Source organism: Diorhabda sublineata, chromosome 2, assembly GCF_026230105.1.
Source record: "Diorhabda sublineata isolate icDioSubl1.1 chromosome 2, icDioSubl1.1, whole genome shotgun sequence".
NCBI lineage: Eukaryota > Metazoa > Arthropoda > Insecta > Coleoptera > Chrysomelidae > Diorhabda > Diorhabda sublineata.
This window is the reverse complement of record NC_079475.1, coordinates 27,310,484-27,327,357: the sequence shown is the minus strand read 5'-3', so window position 1 is coordinate 27,327,357 and position 16,874 is coordinate 27,310,484. Positions and strand designations below refer to the sequence as shown.

At 31.1% G+C, this 16,874-nt stretch overlaps 1 protein-coding gene across 7 annotated transcripts in view; it reads right to left on the bottom strand.

The window, feature by feature from the left end:
* Positions 1-1,424: 1,424 nt before the first annotated feature.
* LOC130440713 (mitochondrial dicarboxylate carrier) overlaps positions 1,425-16,874 on the bottom strand; it is a 25,093-nt gene continuing 9,643 nt past the window's right edge. For all 7 annotated transcript variants that reach the window (XM_056774004.1, XM_056774002.1, XM_056774005.1 and 4 more), the window contains 3 exons: positions 10,722-10,959; positions 6,659-6,866; positions 1,425-3,406 (listed from right to left, as the gene is read on the bottom strand). In XM_056774004.1, the coding sequence (XP_056629982.1) occupies positions 3,167-3,406; positions 6,659-6,866; positions 10,722-10,959 (686 nt within the window). In that variant the 3' untranslated portion in view covers positions 1,425-3,166. The remainder of the gene's footprint in view (positions 3,407-6,658; positions 6,867-10,721; positions 10,960-16,874) is intronic.

Sequence of the window (16,874 nt, the reverse complement as noted above, 5' to 3'; positions counted from 1 at the left end):
GGGAGTTATTTAATTAAAAAATGTTCAGATCGCTTCAATTGCGAATACTGTAAAGTCAGTTTAGAAGCTTCTGATAACATAAACAGTGGACAAGAGCTTCTTATATTCTATAAGAATTATTTAAATGATAAGCGTGCATTAAAATCTCCAACAACATTATTGAAAAATTTCACCATGATAGTAGTATGCAATAAATGCAATCTGTTGTCTTAGGCAATACATTTTCAATTTATTATTGCAAACTCAGATTTTCAAATATTGTAAAACTTTTTCAAGTTCATTAAAAACTAGACAAACTAAAAAAAGATAAATTATCAATAATTCAAAAATCAATATATTTTGTATGTTTCTTATGGTATATTCTTTCTGTGTTTTTTTTTTTGGTAAATCAATACACAATCTTTTTATGTCAACATTTCGGTAGCGTTGATCCAGCTACCGTTATGAAGAATAATGTTTTATAAAATTGTTGGTTCCTAGCTGACATTAATGAAAAAATTATAAAACTAGAAAATCAAAATGTAAAATGGACAAGGAATATATACAGGACCGTAGAACCGTAGTTTTTGATCATTTTTTCAAACGCTCAGTCTATAATTATTATAATTTTATATCAATAATTTCATCAAAAGTGTAGTGTTATTATTGTTACTTTAATAATAATAAATTCATGTACTAAAACTTTAAGTGTTTTATTTAGCTATCTAATATGAAGGATGCAATTACCTCAGAGCAAAAATAGGTGATTCCTGACGTTTATGCCAAAATCTAACATTTTTTTATTTACAGTCATTTATTTCAATATATTCATAATGTACTTCATAACTTCACATCGTATTGAAAAATTTTAACTCATATATATATATATATATATATATATATATATATATATATATATATATATATATATATATAAAATATTAGGTAGATTGAAATAAAACAATTGATCAATTTATGGTAATTTTCGCTGAGATTTTTTATATCTTGCCTATCATTCACAGAAAACCTATTTTGTTTTATATATATCATTTCTTTAATTGATAATTTTTGTTTGTTTGTGTCTTGAGCTAAGATTTTTGTTTTTTTAAGATCAAATTCATTTTTTTCTTGTATGTGTAGAGCAGTTGATGCATTCTTGGTGTATTTGTGACCAGTTATTCTGTTCTCCAAGTGTATATTGTATAGTCATTCCATTACTGCTTCATCCATGATCCATCCATTATAGTTTTAGGTTGATTATAGATATATAAACTATACTATATTTGTTGCATTCCTTTCTATTATATTTTTAAATAAAAATTAATGATTTTAACTTATTATTCAAATATGAAGGATTAGATACTATATTTTTATATATTTATAATCAACTTAACTATATATCGCTAATGGCAAACATTCAATTTAACAAGGAATTATTATTTTAATTTATTTTTTTTTTACTTTGATGTATACCTCAACATTTGTAGAATTGTTCCGGTGATTTTTATCAATGAATAATTTCACTGACCTTAAGTTTATGATGGATTCGACATTCTATAATCCTTCACTTTTTCTCCCAAAACGACACACCTTAGTCCTTTCGACCGCTAAATACTTCTGAAACAAGAGAGCGAACTCAAAAAATCTTTTTAATAGAGCGAATTGAAAAAAACTTCGGAAGGGAGAGAAATGTTTTTCCGTTTTTTCTTTCATATGTCCATATCGTTTCCTCCTTATAACTGGAATCCTTTTCTTACAACAATCTAATGTCTTTATTTATGGTTCATATATACCATCACGTACTTCGTTAATATTTTAAATGTTCATTTAAGACATATTTTAAAATTTTATCATCCAAATTTCAATTTCAATTTCTGTTTTAAATTACTATCATTGAAAAATGATGAGATAGGAAGATTACTGATCACGTCTTATCAATTATATAATGAGGAGCCGACGTTTTGGAGAAAAGGGCCTCCATTAAACTTACTGGAGGGTTTAGATTTAGCCTAGAATATATAGATAAACTGGAAATCACAGAGGGATATCCCTACAACTACAAACACTGGCCGCAAATACGGAAACTGGAGTGGTCAAATTCCAACATTTCTAAGGGCTCAATAGGCTGCAATGAAAAATTTTTAGAAATAATGAAGGAATACAATGAATATTCTATAATTTTCACGGAGCTTCTCTAGACAAAATATCGGGAGCATGCGCAATTGGGATCACCCAAAGGAACCAAAAAATGAACATTGCCCGAAGAATCGGAAACCTCACTCCAATTTGTACAGCAGAGATGATTGCAATTAAAGAAGCTTTAGCAGAAAGTAGCGAAAAGCAGGATAAAATTGTGATCTTTTCGGATTCAATGAGTGCCTTAAAAAATTATCTGCTTCTCATTTAATGGCCAAAAAAGATAATATCACTCTATATACCAGAAAACTAAACGTGTCTAATATGGAAAATGGAAAAGACGTCAAATTATTATGGAATTATTAATAAGGGAATATAAATTACATTACGTTGATATACGGCCAAGAATCAAAGAAGAATTATGGAAAAATTTGACTCAACTTTATCGAAGTGATAGCAAAATCAAAGGAAGAAATTTCTTCTCTATAGAAAATACGCCTAGGAAAATTTCATGGTTCAACAATGCTAAACTAACAAGAACAGCGATTACAATTATCAATAGAATGAGATCAACACATTGCAGCACCCCACAACATCTATATAAAATAAATGCTAAGGAAGATCCTTACTGTGGACAATTAGGAGACTTCAACCACACTTGGATGCACGATTAGATCATCACAAAAAGATGCATTGTACAAAGAGCTGCTTAATTATAATCAAGCCCCCGTTAATATATATTCGCTGCTTCAGGCTCCAGGGTAAAAGTCAGTTGAACTCTTAGTCAAATACCTAATGACTTAACCCTCTAAGTAGACAGTAGGCACTTATAACCAACTATGTAATGAAAACATATCCTGGCTGCATGTCGTCAGACAAAAGGCCAATATAGAGAGAAGAAGAAGAAAAAGGTATATCGTGGTTGAAGTGAATTAGTAAATAAACATTTTTTTATTGTTTACAACATATAATTCATTCTTTCATAAAGATAAATTCATTTTGACATGAAAACTTTATATAGTACAATCACATCAAACGCTAGCGAAACCAATTATTCTGGGGGTAAAAATCCAAAATTTAACCGCAATTGTTCCAAAATTAGGAATAATAAAATAGTATGAGGAGCTAATCTCACAAAAGCTGGTATATATCCTTTGAAAAATCCCAATGGTCCCAACTTTGCCGTGTAAAGAATTATTTCTCCCAAATGTTTGAATTCACCGGGTTTGGCATTCATGGACCTTGTCTTCAGTACATCTAATGGTTGTGTTAATGTTGTTGCAATTGCCCCCTGCAATACAATATTAATGAATCAATTATATAAATATATTTACTTCTTATTGTCATTTTGAAAGTTGTTGTTTGGATGTAATAATTTTTAAATTTTATGAAAAATGTATTTCACCCCAATTCTCGTCCAATTAATTCCCTGATGATGATTATTTGACAGCTTGGAATACATATTGATCATGAGTACGCTCTGGTGTTTGATTGCCAAATTGCCACAAGAAAAAAAACTGAATCGAAGTCAACCTACGAGCTCAACAAATTTTTATTATTACTAAAACTCCTTGAGCTCGAAGGTTGATTTTTATTTGGATTCTATACACCCCACAAAAATTATCGCATCACTCATTATTTTCTAAATATTTTAAATGTGTTGCCTGTTTTTCGAATTTTATTATTATTACGAATTAAAACACCAATAGATACGCCTTTTGCAACATTTATTTTATATTAGTTTAATCTACAGAGAACAAAAAGTTTGATTTGCTAAAATATGGAAAATATAAAAAAATTGTACAAAACATCTACTCAAAAAAATGAACGGTGCTTGAACTGAAATCAGCCAATGAATTTCTAATAGCGTGTGTTGCCGCCCTTCGCTCTAATTAGAGCTTCCATTCGTCTTGGAAGACTTCTGGACGTATTCTTGCGGCATTCCCAGTTTTCCCAGAAGTTAAAAAGAACGTTTTGAAAATCATCTAGTATTCTTATTGGTGTCGAATGTTGCTGAATTGCCATCCTAGATGGTTCCAGACATACTTTATTAGGTTAAGGTCCGGACTACGTGCAGGTCAATTCAGGGTGGGTATCTCGACCCCTTTTAAGTACTGCCGAACCACTATAGCAGTGTGTGGACGAGCATTATAGTGCATTAGCACAGAGTTGTCACCGACATGAGGCATATAGGGCACTACATGGGGTTTTGGGATATTGGTTATGTGGTTATGTACCTGTCAGCATTTAGTCTTCCATCATTCACTGGTACTAACTCCATGCGACCCTCGAAAGAAATTCCTCCCCAAACCATGATAGAGCCACCACCAAAGCTTTCAGTTTGACAAAAATTAACCTGATCGTGCCGTTCACCACGTCGCCTATATACTGGTACACGCCTATCTGATGAATATAGACAAAATCTGGATTCATCCGTGAATAAAATATTGGACCAATCTTGAATATTCCAATTTGCGAGTTCTCGAGCAAATTCCAATCTTGCTACTCGATGTTCTCTGCTAAGACGTGGACCTCTAGCTGGCACTCTGGCTCGTATACCTGCTTCTCTCAGCCTATTTCGAACTCTTTGAGGGCTTATTCGGACATTACGAGCAACCAACACATCTGTTTGCAGCCTTCGAGCGGTGGTATACCTAATTCTTAAGCCGTTAACCTTAAATAAGGATCATTTACTACCGAAGTTACCCTTCGGCGGCCTTGTCCGGGTCTTCTGGTTAACTGTCCTGTTTCTTGGTAGCGAATAACAACTCTGGATATGGTGCTTTGTTGAACTCCAATTACCCCGGCGACGTATCTTTGACTGCGGTCATCTTGTATGAGTGCGATGATTCTAGCGGGTTCTTCATTCGTCTCATGTCTTGTTAAACGTTGAGGCACATCGATTATTAACAAAATAAATTTAAATCTTCACTATACAATAATACAATTTGCTTAGAAAGTTCTCGATCTCAATACATACTCCAAGACAGAAATGATTTAATCGAGCATTTTTGCTTCCAAAAAAATTTGTAAGAAATTGTGACATTTTTTGTCCATGATAAGAAACCAAAAATATCTATTAAGTTGATACATATACAGATTGTCCCAAAAAACTGAAATTAAGTACTAAAAATATCCTAAAATACCAGGTATGCGATAATATTTGTGGGGTGTATATTTTTCTTCTCTTAATTTTTCGATTCTCTCTAGGAGCTATTTCAAAAGAATTATAATCACAATTATTTAAAAGTATGGTTTAAACTGGACAAAACATGAATTAAATTTTTTTTCCAAAATGTCATACAGTATTGTAACGTAATGTGATAGAGAAAAGTAATATTGGATATTAGTCTACATAACTTAGACATATATAAGGTATGTCTAAAAAATTTCGATTGATTTAATTATAAGAAATTTTACTCAAGTTTCTTGTTTATCATTAACGGTTAATTTATTTTGTTGAATAAAAATCATTTCTTGGATTGTTAATTTTTATCTTGAGTTAAAATTTTGGTGTTTTTAAAATCAAATTCGTGTTTTTCATTTTGTAAATAATAGTGATAGCGTTAATTCTGTTGTAAGACATACATTGATGTTGTATTTAGATAGGATATAATTCAGTTTTTCGTGTAATTGACTTGTGTAAGGTAAAGCTATATATGTATTATTTTTCCTCCTTGGTTAGGATTTGTTTGTAAATTTTAATTGTTGAATGATTCTAATTTGGTTTGATTATTTATTACTCTAGTTTCTAGTTTTTCAATCACTTCAGAGTGATATTCGGGTGAACTTCTTGAGTTCGTAACTTAATTCTTATTTGGATTTCATTTTTCTTCTTTTAAGAAGTCAATAGAAGTCTGGAATTAATTTCTTGATTGGTGATTTGTCTTAACTGGTCGTGCTCAGTTGATATTCTCCGTTTAGAGATCACCCCTCCAGGGAAAACGGTTGTAAATATTTCCATCCAAAGGTTTGTAGTATGTGAGATGCCACCATCCTATCGACACCAAGTGCTCTTATCAGATTCTGCAAAATGATCGATCTCTGGTCTCAGAAAAGTGTTCAAGATTACCTGAATCGAAAAGTATCCGTGAGAGAAAGAGAGAGAGAGATAGAGAAGTCTAAAGGTACTCATTGCAGCCCATATCGTCACTTTGATATAGTGAAGTGGTCATTATTAATTTTCTTGATAGTTTTCAAGTGACTAGTAATGGTAGTTTTGCTTATTCAAGCCAAATGAAAAGGACCACGCTGCTTAATAAGATGCCGAAGTATGGCTCCAAAGTATTTAGTGATGTGAAAGGAGCAATTCTCAGCTTTCATGTTTTATACCAATTGAATTTTAAGGAGAATTTATTGGAAGACCTGTAGATTTAGTATTTATAGAGATACCTTTCCGTTCAAATGTATCAACCCAGTATATGATTAACCTTGTCCACTCGTATTACACTATCTAAAATGTATCCAGTTTGAAATAACAATTTACAAATGCGTCGTTTGGAATTAATGGCGATGTTTTGTAAAATTTTCGAAATTTACTTACCGCTGTGAGACTCGCTAAAAAATGCGTTACTGCATTATCATTGAAATAAGGAGTTCCTAGCATTAGTATTTTCACTTGATCATAAAATGAAAGTTGTCCAATTGTCATAAAAATCGCTCGAGTAGTTGCTGTCGTTGCTCCTGAAAATAATCTCCTTGGGCCTTCTTCTCTAAACACTCGTATGAGTCCGTCAATTGCGTGTTTGTAACTAAAAAAAACAATAATATTCGTATAAAAATAATAAGTGACTCTGATATATTAAAAACAATAGACTGCTCCTGTGTATTCCTTCGAATCAGTTCTTATTGTATTATTGTCATATGTTCATTTTTACTATATATTATATATAGTAAACCATAATTGAATTATAAAGTAAATAATATATTATTGATACACCATTTGTAATGTTATAACTGCATTGATTACATATCTTAGTAGTGCTTTTATGTCTAGTAATATAGAATATTTTGAATAGAAGATACTATATTATCTACTATAAAAGGAGAAAATTTGTGAAATAGTAAAGCAAAACAATTCTGGATGAAATGAAAAGGAAAAAAATAATCGAATATAAATTATTTTGCCGATTGTGTTAGTGTACTTTTTTTCTATTTTCATTTTTAGTTATTAATTTCCACATTTGGTTCAAACTTACTTTGGGTGTTGTGGGTTGTATCATCCGTTAATCTATAAATACATGATAATCAAACGGTTATTAAACAGAAATTGTAGATGGAAGAAAAACATCCAAAAAGTCATTTAATTAGAATAACTTATGCAATCCTTACTAATATTATAAATTTGAAGGGTGGATGTTTGTTACGTTTTGACGCAAAAACTACTTGACGAATCATCATGAAACTTTGTACTCATATTCTGGGAGGTACTAGAAGTAACATAGTGTACTTTTTATTGAAAAAAATATTCTTTACAAAAATAAAAAAAATTGTCAACAAATATCAACATTTTGCTACTTCAGCGCCATCTAACATACAGTAATGAAGTTCAAACCCTAAATACTATATTATCGACGTACCATATTAACGACGGTCATGTCAATATCTATTTAATCTATAAATCCAATTCAATTGACTATAACTATATACATATAACATATGTATATATATATATATATATATATATAGACATAGACATATAACAATATATATGCATTAAAATCTATAAAATAGAACTAAAAATTCAAAACAAATAGAACAACATACATCTCTCACTTACGATGAGTTTCTAGAAGGCATAATGCTCATCCAAACAAATAATTATTTCCAATTGCAAGATAATTTTTATCAACAACTAAATGGTTGTACAATGGGATCTCCAGTTTCTTCCTACTTAGCACAAATTGTATTGAAAAATAGAGAAGTAAAAGTATTGATCCTATATATGCATTAAAATTTATATAATAGAACTAAAAATTCAGAAAAATGTTTGTGTCTTTCTCATCACTTATAGATTATTGATTTTGTATGCAACCATTTTTTAAAAACAATGATTATTAGTTCAGTTAGTACAAATATATAACTATTAGATACTGACCAGATGCACAGCTATTGAAAAAGCAAAAACTGCAACTAGAAGAAAATAGTCTTTCTGTGAAAATTATGAATATCATAGTTAGAAGATGGATAAACCAATATTATATTCAATTAATGATTTTAATGCTAAACATTAAAATGTAAAACACCTTCCCTCAACATATATACCTACAAGATTCCAAAAACAAAGACCAGCTTTACAAGAGAGAATTTTTAGAAATTATTAATATACTTTAAATGTTCGTTAATTTTTATAATTTTCCAGATTTATAACTTGATGTAGGTTATTGTATAAAAATACAAAAAAAAACTAAGAAATTTATCAGATGTAATTCTCAAATCACAATTTTAGTAAATGACAAAAATATTTGTCGAAAAATTAAAACAGATAAAACTAATACTTTTGAAAATAAAAGTAATACATTCATTAAAAAACTTTTTAATAATAATTCCATTAATCAAATTGATGCAAAAAAATTACAAACACATAATGCAATACCACCAAAACTATATGGGCTACCAAAATTACACATGCCAAATATTCCAATGCGTCCAATAGTATCATATACATCCAGTCACCATTTTACAATCTACCGGACATTTTATCAAAATTAACTAAAAAGGATTTTCATATAAGATTCATTCATACTTAAACAATTTTTAGATACATTACATATACCTAATAATTATAAAACATATCCTATCCAAACACGATATCAATGTATGTCATCAGAATCAGAAAGTACATTGTCCCCATTATAAACAAAATTAAAAAGCAACTAAAAATACAAAAAAACCGAATGTTATTCACTCTGTACCATGTTTAAATTGTCCAAAAAATTATACAGGAACGACTATGCAATATATAGAAAATAGGCTAAATGGCCACAAATAAACTAAAAATGCATCAACGGCATTACATAAACATGAACAAAATAAAAAGCATGAGTTTGATGTCAAAAATACTAAAATATTATCAGAATTAACAATAAATTAACAGAATTAACATAATAAATTAAAAGAATTAACAATAAAAGAAATGATCTTCATCAAACAAAATAAATTGTATCAGTTAACGATAAACAAGACATAAAAAACTCAAGTAAAATTTATTATAATTTAAGCAATTAAATTTTCAAAGTAATATACCATTAAGTGTTTGAGGTAAGTAAACTGAAATCTAATATTAATCTTCTCTAATATCATTTAAAAAATATTTTTAACAAAAATTTTATTTCATATTTTATCAAACTTCAATTTTAGTAATTTTTGAAAATTTCGGTGATAAATAAAAATTGATATAAATTTATTTTCCACCACTGTCATATACCTTATTGAGGAAAGATAATCTGTATATGGGTAAAATATATTTGGATATACTTGTGAAAAATATCGATTAAAGCATGTAATTATTCAGAGTTGTTAATATCAGGGTTATATTTTAAGACCGAAGCTAGATCATAACGTCAAACTTTATAATTCTATTAGAAATTTTCAATATGGCTAAAACCCTATCATAATGAATTTCGAACTACCATCCAATATCTCAACTTTCTGTTAATGAATGGTTTTGATTCTAGGTCTCGGTTAATTAATAATAGATTTTTAATATTTTTGACATAAGTATTGTTATTTTATTAACAACATCCAGCTGACAGTTTATTATCAAAAATTGAGCGTAATTGAAATTATTGATTTGATTTGTGTAACAGCCAAATGCATATAGAATATCAGCAAATATTGCTTATATGTCGCTGTAGCCAGAAAAATGGAGGAAGAAGTATGAAGCAACTTATACTGTTTTTTTGCATACTCCTACGAAAAATTGCTGTGTTAAAGTCTCCCTCAAGCCTAGGGTGTGAATATTCCATACTGACGTGCATGACATGAAGGAAAACATATATATTTCCAAGTATCCCAAACTTCGAGCAGTTAAAAAAAAGAATAAACCATTGCTAGTTGGATGTTGTTGATTAAGTAAAAAATCAAAGGTATTCACTATGTTTGTAGTAGCAACCTAATGAATAAGGATTGTTTTTCAAGTAAATCATACACACATTATATATGGCATAAATTATTACCACTCGAGGGTGGAAAATTGACTACAACCCGTCGTCTAGTTGAATTACATCTCATCTTCAAGGGCAATAGATACTTTTATAGTCGTAGTTACTTACGTCCTTCAAAACAGTGTCAAAACGCATTGTTTACAGTACAGGGTGTTGTTGACATGGTGTAAGTGATTTTGAGCCGAAATTTGTATATAGATTATAAAACTAACGTGAATATTTTAATCCTGTTGGGATGTCACACAAATAGCTGATCAGACAATCAATAGCTCAAAAACTTCCGTCGATGGCCTTTTGATACAGTAATATAAATCAAGCTCATTTGTGTTAGTCAATTAATGTTAAATTTAGAAATTAAGTTCCATGTATTATTTTGTTCTAAGTTCATATTTAAATATCAATCTCAGATTCCAGATCTTCGGTTTTCGTAAAAATACTTACTTCCTTCGTTTTTCTACGGGTAGTTTAATATCGTTTTGCATTCTGACGTTTATCATATCAGCGGGAGTACCAACGATACCTCCTGCGCCTCCAGCCAATGCAGCTATAGCAATCTTAGAAGTGAATGTATCGCTTCTTGTGTTCTGCTTCAACACTTCATACATACCAAACCTAGTAGTAGAATATGTTCCCTGTCTTAGAAGTGAAGCAGATAGACCAGCATATAAAGCTAAAATCCCTAAAAATAATGGAAGATCTGATTACTCCTCGGTTCAAAATTTGCCTAATATAAGTTGTGACGCAACAAAAGATAAAAATATAATAACAATAATAATAAACATACAAAAATAAGCACCTAATATTTCAATACATTCGTTACAAAAAGATTGGTTGCCTTTTATGCCTAATTAAAAAATATCGTAATCAGTGTTTTTGATTATTTAAAAATATGTACTTTCGTATCCCCAGTAGAGATTGTTTCACTACCAGTTTTAATCTGCTGCCTGCTTCCTTATTGCCTGGTGTACCCTGGTAGCCTAGCAGCCGCATTAAAATTACTTTGTTTCTCTCAGCTAGTACATTTAGAGTTTGTTTGCAGTTCCATACTAGCTTAGACGTGCACTCAATAGCCTTCAGAACTTTGAAGGCTGCTTGGCTATCAGAGAGAATGTGGTTCTAGAGAGGCTTCTGGCCAAATACTCTTGAACTCTTATGTTTATTGTTAGCAGCTCTACCTTAAAAATAGTAGAGGATTTTCTCAGTCATATGGAGAGTTAATATTTTGGTTCAAAAGTACCCACTCTAGCCCTGGTGCTGGCTTCAAACCATCTGTATAAGATACAGATGTATTTCGAGCTTGCGGAAGATATTTATTTATCATGCTATACATTTGTTCCATTGGTTTGCCACTGCTTTTTAGCTTTATCAATTCTATTATCCTTAAATGAACTATCATATTCCCTGGCTTTTATTTTTCTGTCTGGATTAGTTTTGTGGGCACCCCTGTATGCCTCTTTATCTTTCACTCCAAGGTGAAGAGTGAGCAGTTCCACTAGAGCCTCTGGGACATGTTAACATTACTCCCTAGCAGATCAGCCTTTGAATTTTATTCAGTTTCTTTTGAGCTGCTGTTTGATTTTCAACTACCAATCAAGCAATGCATATGTAATCATGGGTTTGATGACTGTATTAGACTATATTAGACTCAACTTACTATTTCTTGCACACGAGATTGCGACAAGTCCATGTGTGCAGTGGGTTTGGAGGTTACCTTTATATATTTATAAATGTTTTATCCAGGATGAACACTAGATACTTTACTCAATTGGATAATATCAGTTGAGTTCCATTAAGTATAGATGTTTCTCTTCTCCGTGAAGTGGGACAGAGTTGATTGAGATACCAGATTTTAATTGTGTTTAGAACCGTTTGCCGCCTTGCGGACAGCCCTCATTGTTGTAATAGGGTAGATGTTTCTATTTATTTTAGTATGAGCTGTATATTATAATATTTTTTGAATAAACTGTACAATCAGAAACTTAGCGCAATCACTAATCATGACAAATTTGCTAAACTAAACTAAGATACTACTAGCATGAGCGTGGTCTAGCTTCTCTTCAAACCATCGTCATCAATCTGTTGCACATAATTTTTAACATGAAAAAACAATTGAAGAAACCGGATAAACGTTGTGTAATGTAAATATTATCCTGATGTTCACCGTCCAATAGAATGAATTGTAGGTGATTTTCTGGCCATATGAACAGAAAGGATACTAAATGACCGTTTTGATATTTACTTTAAATTTATTATTAATATTTTATTTTTTTTGAGTTTTACTTGTCTTATTTAATTTTGATTTTATACAAAAATATTTCTCCAATTCTCAATGAACAGAATTGTTCATTGTTTACCTAGAAAAATTTTCGACTAAATAGATGTTAGTGTAGAATTTATTTTTTATCTCTTAGATTCAAGACGTGTATTATGGAGTGTGACATCATTATTGACAATATTTTTTGTCTAAGATTTTAAGAATTAAATTAATACACACATCTCCAAAGTCTTGGTCCCCCTTGTAAACTTTTAAGTTTGCCTATGTAAAGAGCCAATTTTATTTAAATTTTGTGGCACCTTATCATAAAAATAAAACTTAACAGCGAGTTCATTTAAATTTTGTTGAAAATATCAAGAAGGTTTATCTAATCAATGCATTGCCCTTCGTCTGAATATATCAAGGACTTCGGTGAAGCGGATAGTGGCTCTTTTCAAGGAAACTCGTAGCGTTGCGCGAAAAATCTAAGGGCAAGAAGACCTTTAAGGGTGCCTAGACTTTCACGACAACACACAGCTGCCTATTTCCAATAAGCTCAAGAGCACAGGGATTGGGTTTTACAACAATGACGTAACGTTATTTTTTCCGACTGGTCCCGATTTCGTTTCCACAGTGATAGTCGGCGGGAAAGGGTATGGAGAGGCCCAAGTAGACAGGAACGACTCAATTTTACCAGAGATGTTGTTTCCTATCATGGGGATGTTTTGGGGGGTACAATGTATAGTCACCGTTCACCACTTGTTGTTATTGAGCGAACAATGACAGGTACCATATACGCTGAAAACATTATAAGACCGATAGTTGAGCCCTTGCGCAATAAATATTGAGCAAATTTTATTTTTCAAGATGATAATGCCCGACCACATTGCACGGAAATTGTACAAAATATAGGTACTAGAAAAAGGAGATATCCAAATAATGAATTGGACAGCAAATTCACCAAACATGAATTCCATTGAACATGTGCATTATGTGGATTATATTGGCAGAGCAATATCCAATCGAGAAAACCCACCTGTAAACCTTTAAGACCTGACTGCTGCCGTTCAAGGAGAGTGAGACAATATGGCTTACCATGTTATCGATAACTTGTTTAGTGGGATACCGAGAGGCGTTGGCCAATTAATTGCAAGAAAACGCGGTCATACGAACTATCAATTTTTTTTATTACATTATATCTTTTTTCTCAAAATAAAAAGTTTTACATTTCGGTATTTTGCACATTTTTCCTCACTTAGTTTACAGTATATTTTTGGTTACATAAATTTACAGTAAATCTCGTGATTCTATTAATCCATCATCAAAATTGTGAAATGCGTAAAAGATTAATTGAATGAAATAATTATTTCAAGTTCGTAAAATGCAGGTTTGATATAAAATTAGTTGACTCCTTAAAGTAGCTAATAAGGTGATTTTAGGTCAGTATATAATTTCTGGGTATAAATTTTCTATTATTGAGGTTTCTATCGCAAATATAAACTAATGGTTTCATATTGTTTTCTATTAATTACGTGTATTGTGAATGGTTGATTTGATTTAAAAATAATTCTTGGTGGATCAAATACTTGACGGTTATCTATAAAAATTATTTTGTGAAATATGCTATACATTACTCAGTTAACAAAATACTAATGTGCAGTAATTATTCTGTTTGAATGATTGAATCAAAATATCATGGGAGTGATCTTGGCTAAACTACAACGTTCATGGAAATGACATAAATAAACGTTCCGGCGTGACAACGATTTCAATAGAAAAAATGCCTCAACCCATGGACCACTATACATAGAAGCCACGACAATAGTTATAAAAACTTTAAACATCTATATTGCATAATATCGGCATACATGAGTAGAAGAAGGAACAGACAAGAAAAAAACCTGGAGAGGATCACCCCTAGTCGTGCCTATGGATATCAAGAGCACCAAAGGCGGCGACTCTACATACTGATCATCCTCACCAGAAACTATTGCGATCGATAACGGAAATTATCATCATAATCACTTTAAAAGAACAATTCCCTTTCTTTGAAGAATCACTATCTATCAGAAGCTATAGAAAAAAATATGCGCGACGATCCGGAAAATTTGATAGTGGGGAAATCTCAAGAGAAAATCAAGAAGGAAATACAATAAAACTACAGGAGCAAAGGAGTGTAGAGTAGAACGAAAGGGTCGATAAAGTGGACACGCAAAAGCTGGCATATGGAATATAGCAAAAATCCGGAAAAGATCCCACTTTTTCATGGAAGCGCCGAGAGTTTGGATTTAGAACACAACACCAAACAACATATTTTGAAACTTGAGGAATACACAACTCTAGTTTTCAATCAGAAATAATCAACACAGTGATTTCGTCGACATAAGCAATGCTTTCGATCGAATGTGGTAAGACAGATTGATTTATAAGATAAGTAAACAATATCAAAGTCCCAGCTGTCCTCTATAAGAAAATAAATGAGCCACTGTACTCACCACAACATAAAAATCATTGACGAAAAAATCCAGTAGACAAGCAAGGCCAAATACCACAAGCTGCAAAGAAATATACGGCAAAAAAGGATCATAAGAATTATTAGATATAAAGATGCTAGAGCAAAAAAGCTATAGGGTTATAGATCGGATACCGCTTTATAGTCTATTTTTACAAGAGTCTTTATAGGTTTTTCCACATAGTAAAGAGGTCTAAGTTGACAGTTTGGTTTAGTTGCAGCTTGCAAGGTGCGGGGTGCAATCTATTGTTCTACTTTTGAAAAGAATTTCCGACAATAGGCAGTTCTTGATGGTGATAGGTAAACTGAGTCAAAGCACACTATGGAAACTTTCAAAATAAATAGTTTTTCACAGAAAACAGCATTCCAGAAAATCTGTTTCATTAAAAAAAAGGATATTGTAGTATGGAGAAGAGATTAGCTTAGGACTATAAAAGAAATGAGAAACTAAAGAAGGAATATATTTTATTCAAATGTAACATATATCATTGAGGGACATACATCAATTAAATTTTGTAAAGATGAAACTATTACAAGTAGATAAGTTTTCAAATTATTTATCCACTGGTTTAAATTCACCAACAGAAAAGGGGTGCAGACTTATAATAGTACACATCGGCAGGTGAAACGTTTTTGTTGAAGGTTTATTGACTTTTGAATCTACTCGTTTCGGTGACTACCATGAAGACACGAATTCTGATGGTTTTAAAGAATAGTTCGACAAATGATAAATATTCTTCCTCAGAACTGCATATTTGTAATGGAAAATGCAAGTTATCACTCGAGACTTTCAGAAAAATTGTCCATAACCAAGTGATTTGAAAAATATTTACAGAATTCGCTAAATCAAAGAAGATATAGTTCCATCCTGTAAGAAAAGAGCTGTATTTCTTGTGTTCCCCTCTTGAAGACAAATTAAAAAAATAAGAAATTGCAGAAAATCGTGGAGTGAGTGTGGTCAGATCTCCACCATATCATGGCGACCTAAACCCGATTGAACTGGTATGGGCACAAATAAATGGAGAAGTTTCAAGAAAAAATAAATCTGTTAAAATGAGTGATGTTGAATATAGGAGTTGGGCAATATTAATGATAAAGTGGTAGTCACTTATTGTGAATTTGGGTTGCAGTAGTTCATCTTCTGATTACGATTCTGATTTTGATTTGTAAAAGGTAGATCTACTTATACTAGTGAGTTTTTTGTTCTTTATGAACTTAAGGTTGTTTGAAAATCAGAGTTCAAGCCCTTATACCTATATATCCAGTATGACTCAATATTCTTCATATCTTGTGAAACATTTTAGAAAAAATTGTACTTTTTTACCTTCAGAAGTTATAAGCTGGTTATTTGGGTGAAAATATAAGTGTACTCTAGATGTATTCATTATATTTATACAAATGTTATTTCATTTGAGGATACTCGAGATATAACTAGAAAAAATATTTGAACGGTTTACTAAAAGATACGCTTATGAAATACAAATGCTTCATCATGTTATTACTCTGTCATTCATAAAAATAGACTATAGCGAATGTGAAGAACCGCTAAACTTAAATTGTTCAGATAGTTTTTAGGAAACAAAATTAAAAGTTTCATGACACTATAGAAATTTAAAAATTCTCGTTTCCCCCCTCTTCTTTTAATAAAGGCTTCATAATGGGAGCCAAAATGTCAATTGGTTTGAAATTTATCTATTGTCAAAAATTCTTTCAAAACTCATAATTATACACTCCTACTAGAAAAGTTTCTATTAAAAAAAAAAAAAAGAATAGCAGACTTCCTGAGGGCAGAAAAATATAGTTTTTCTGAATGATTGATTTGATTTTT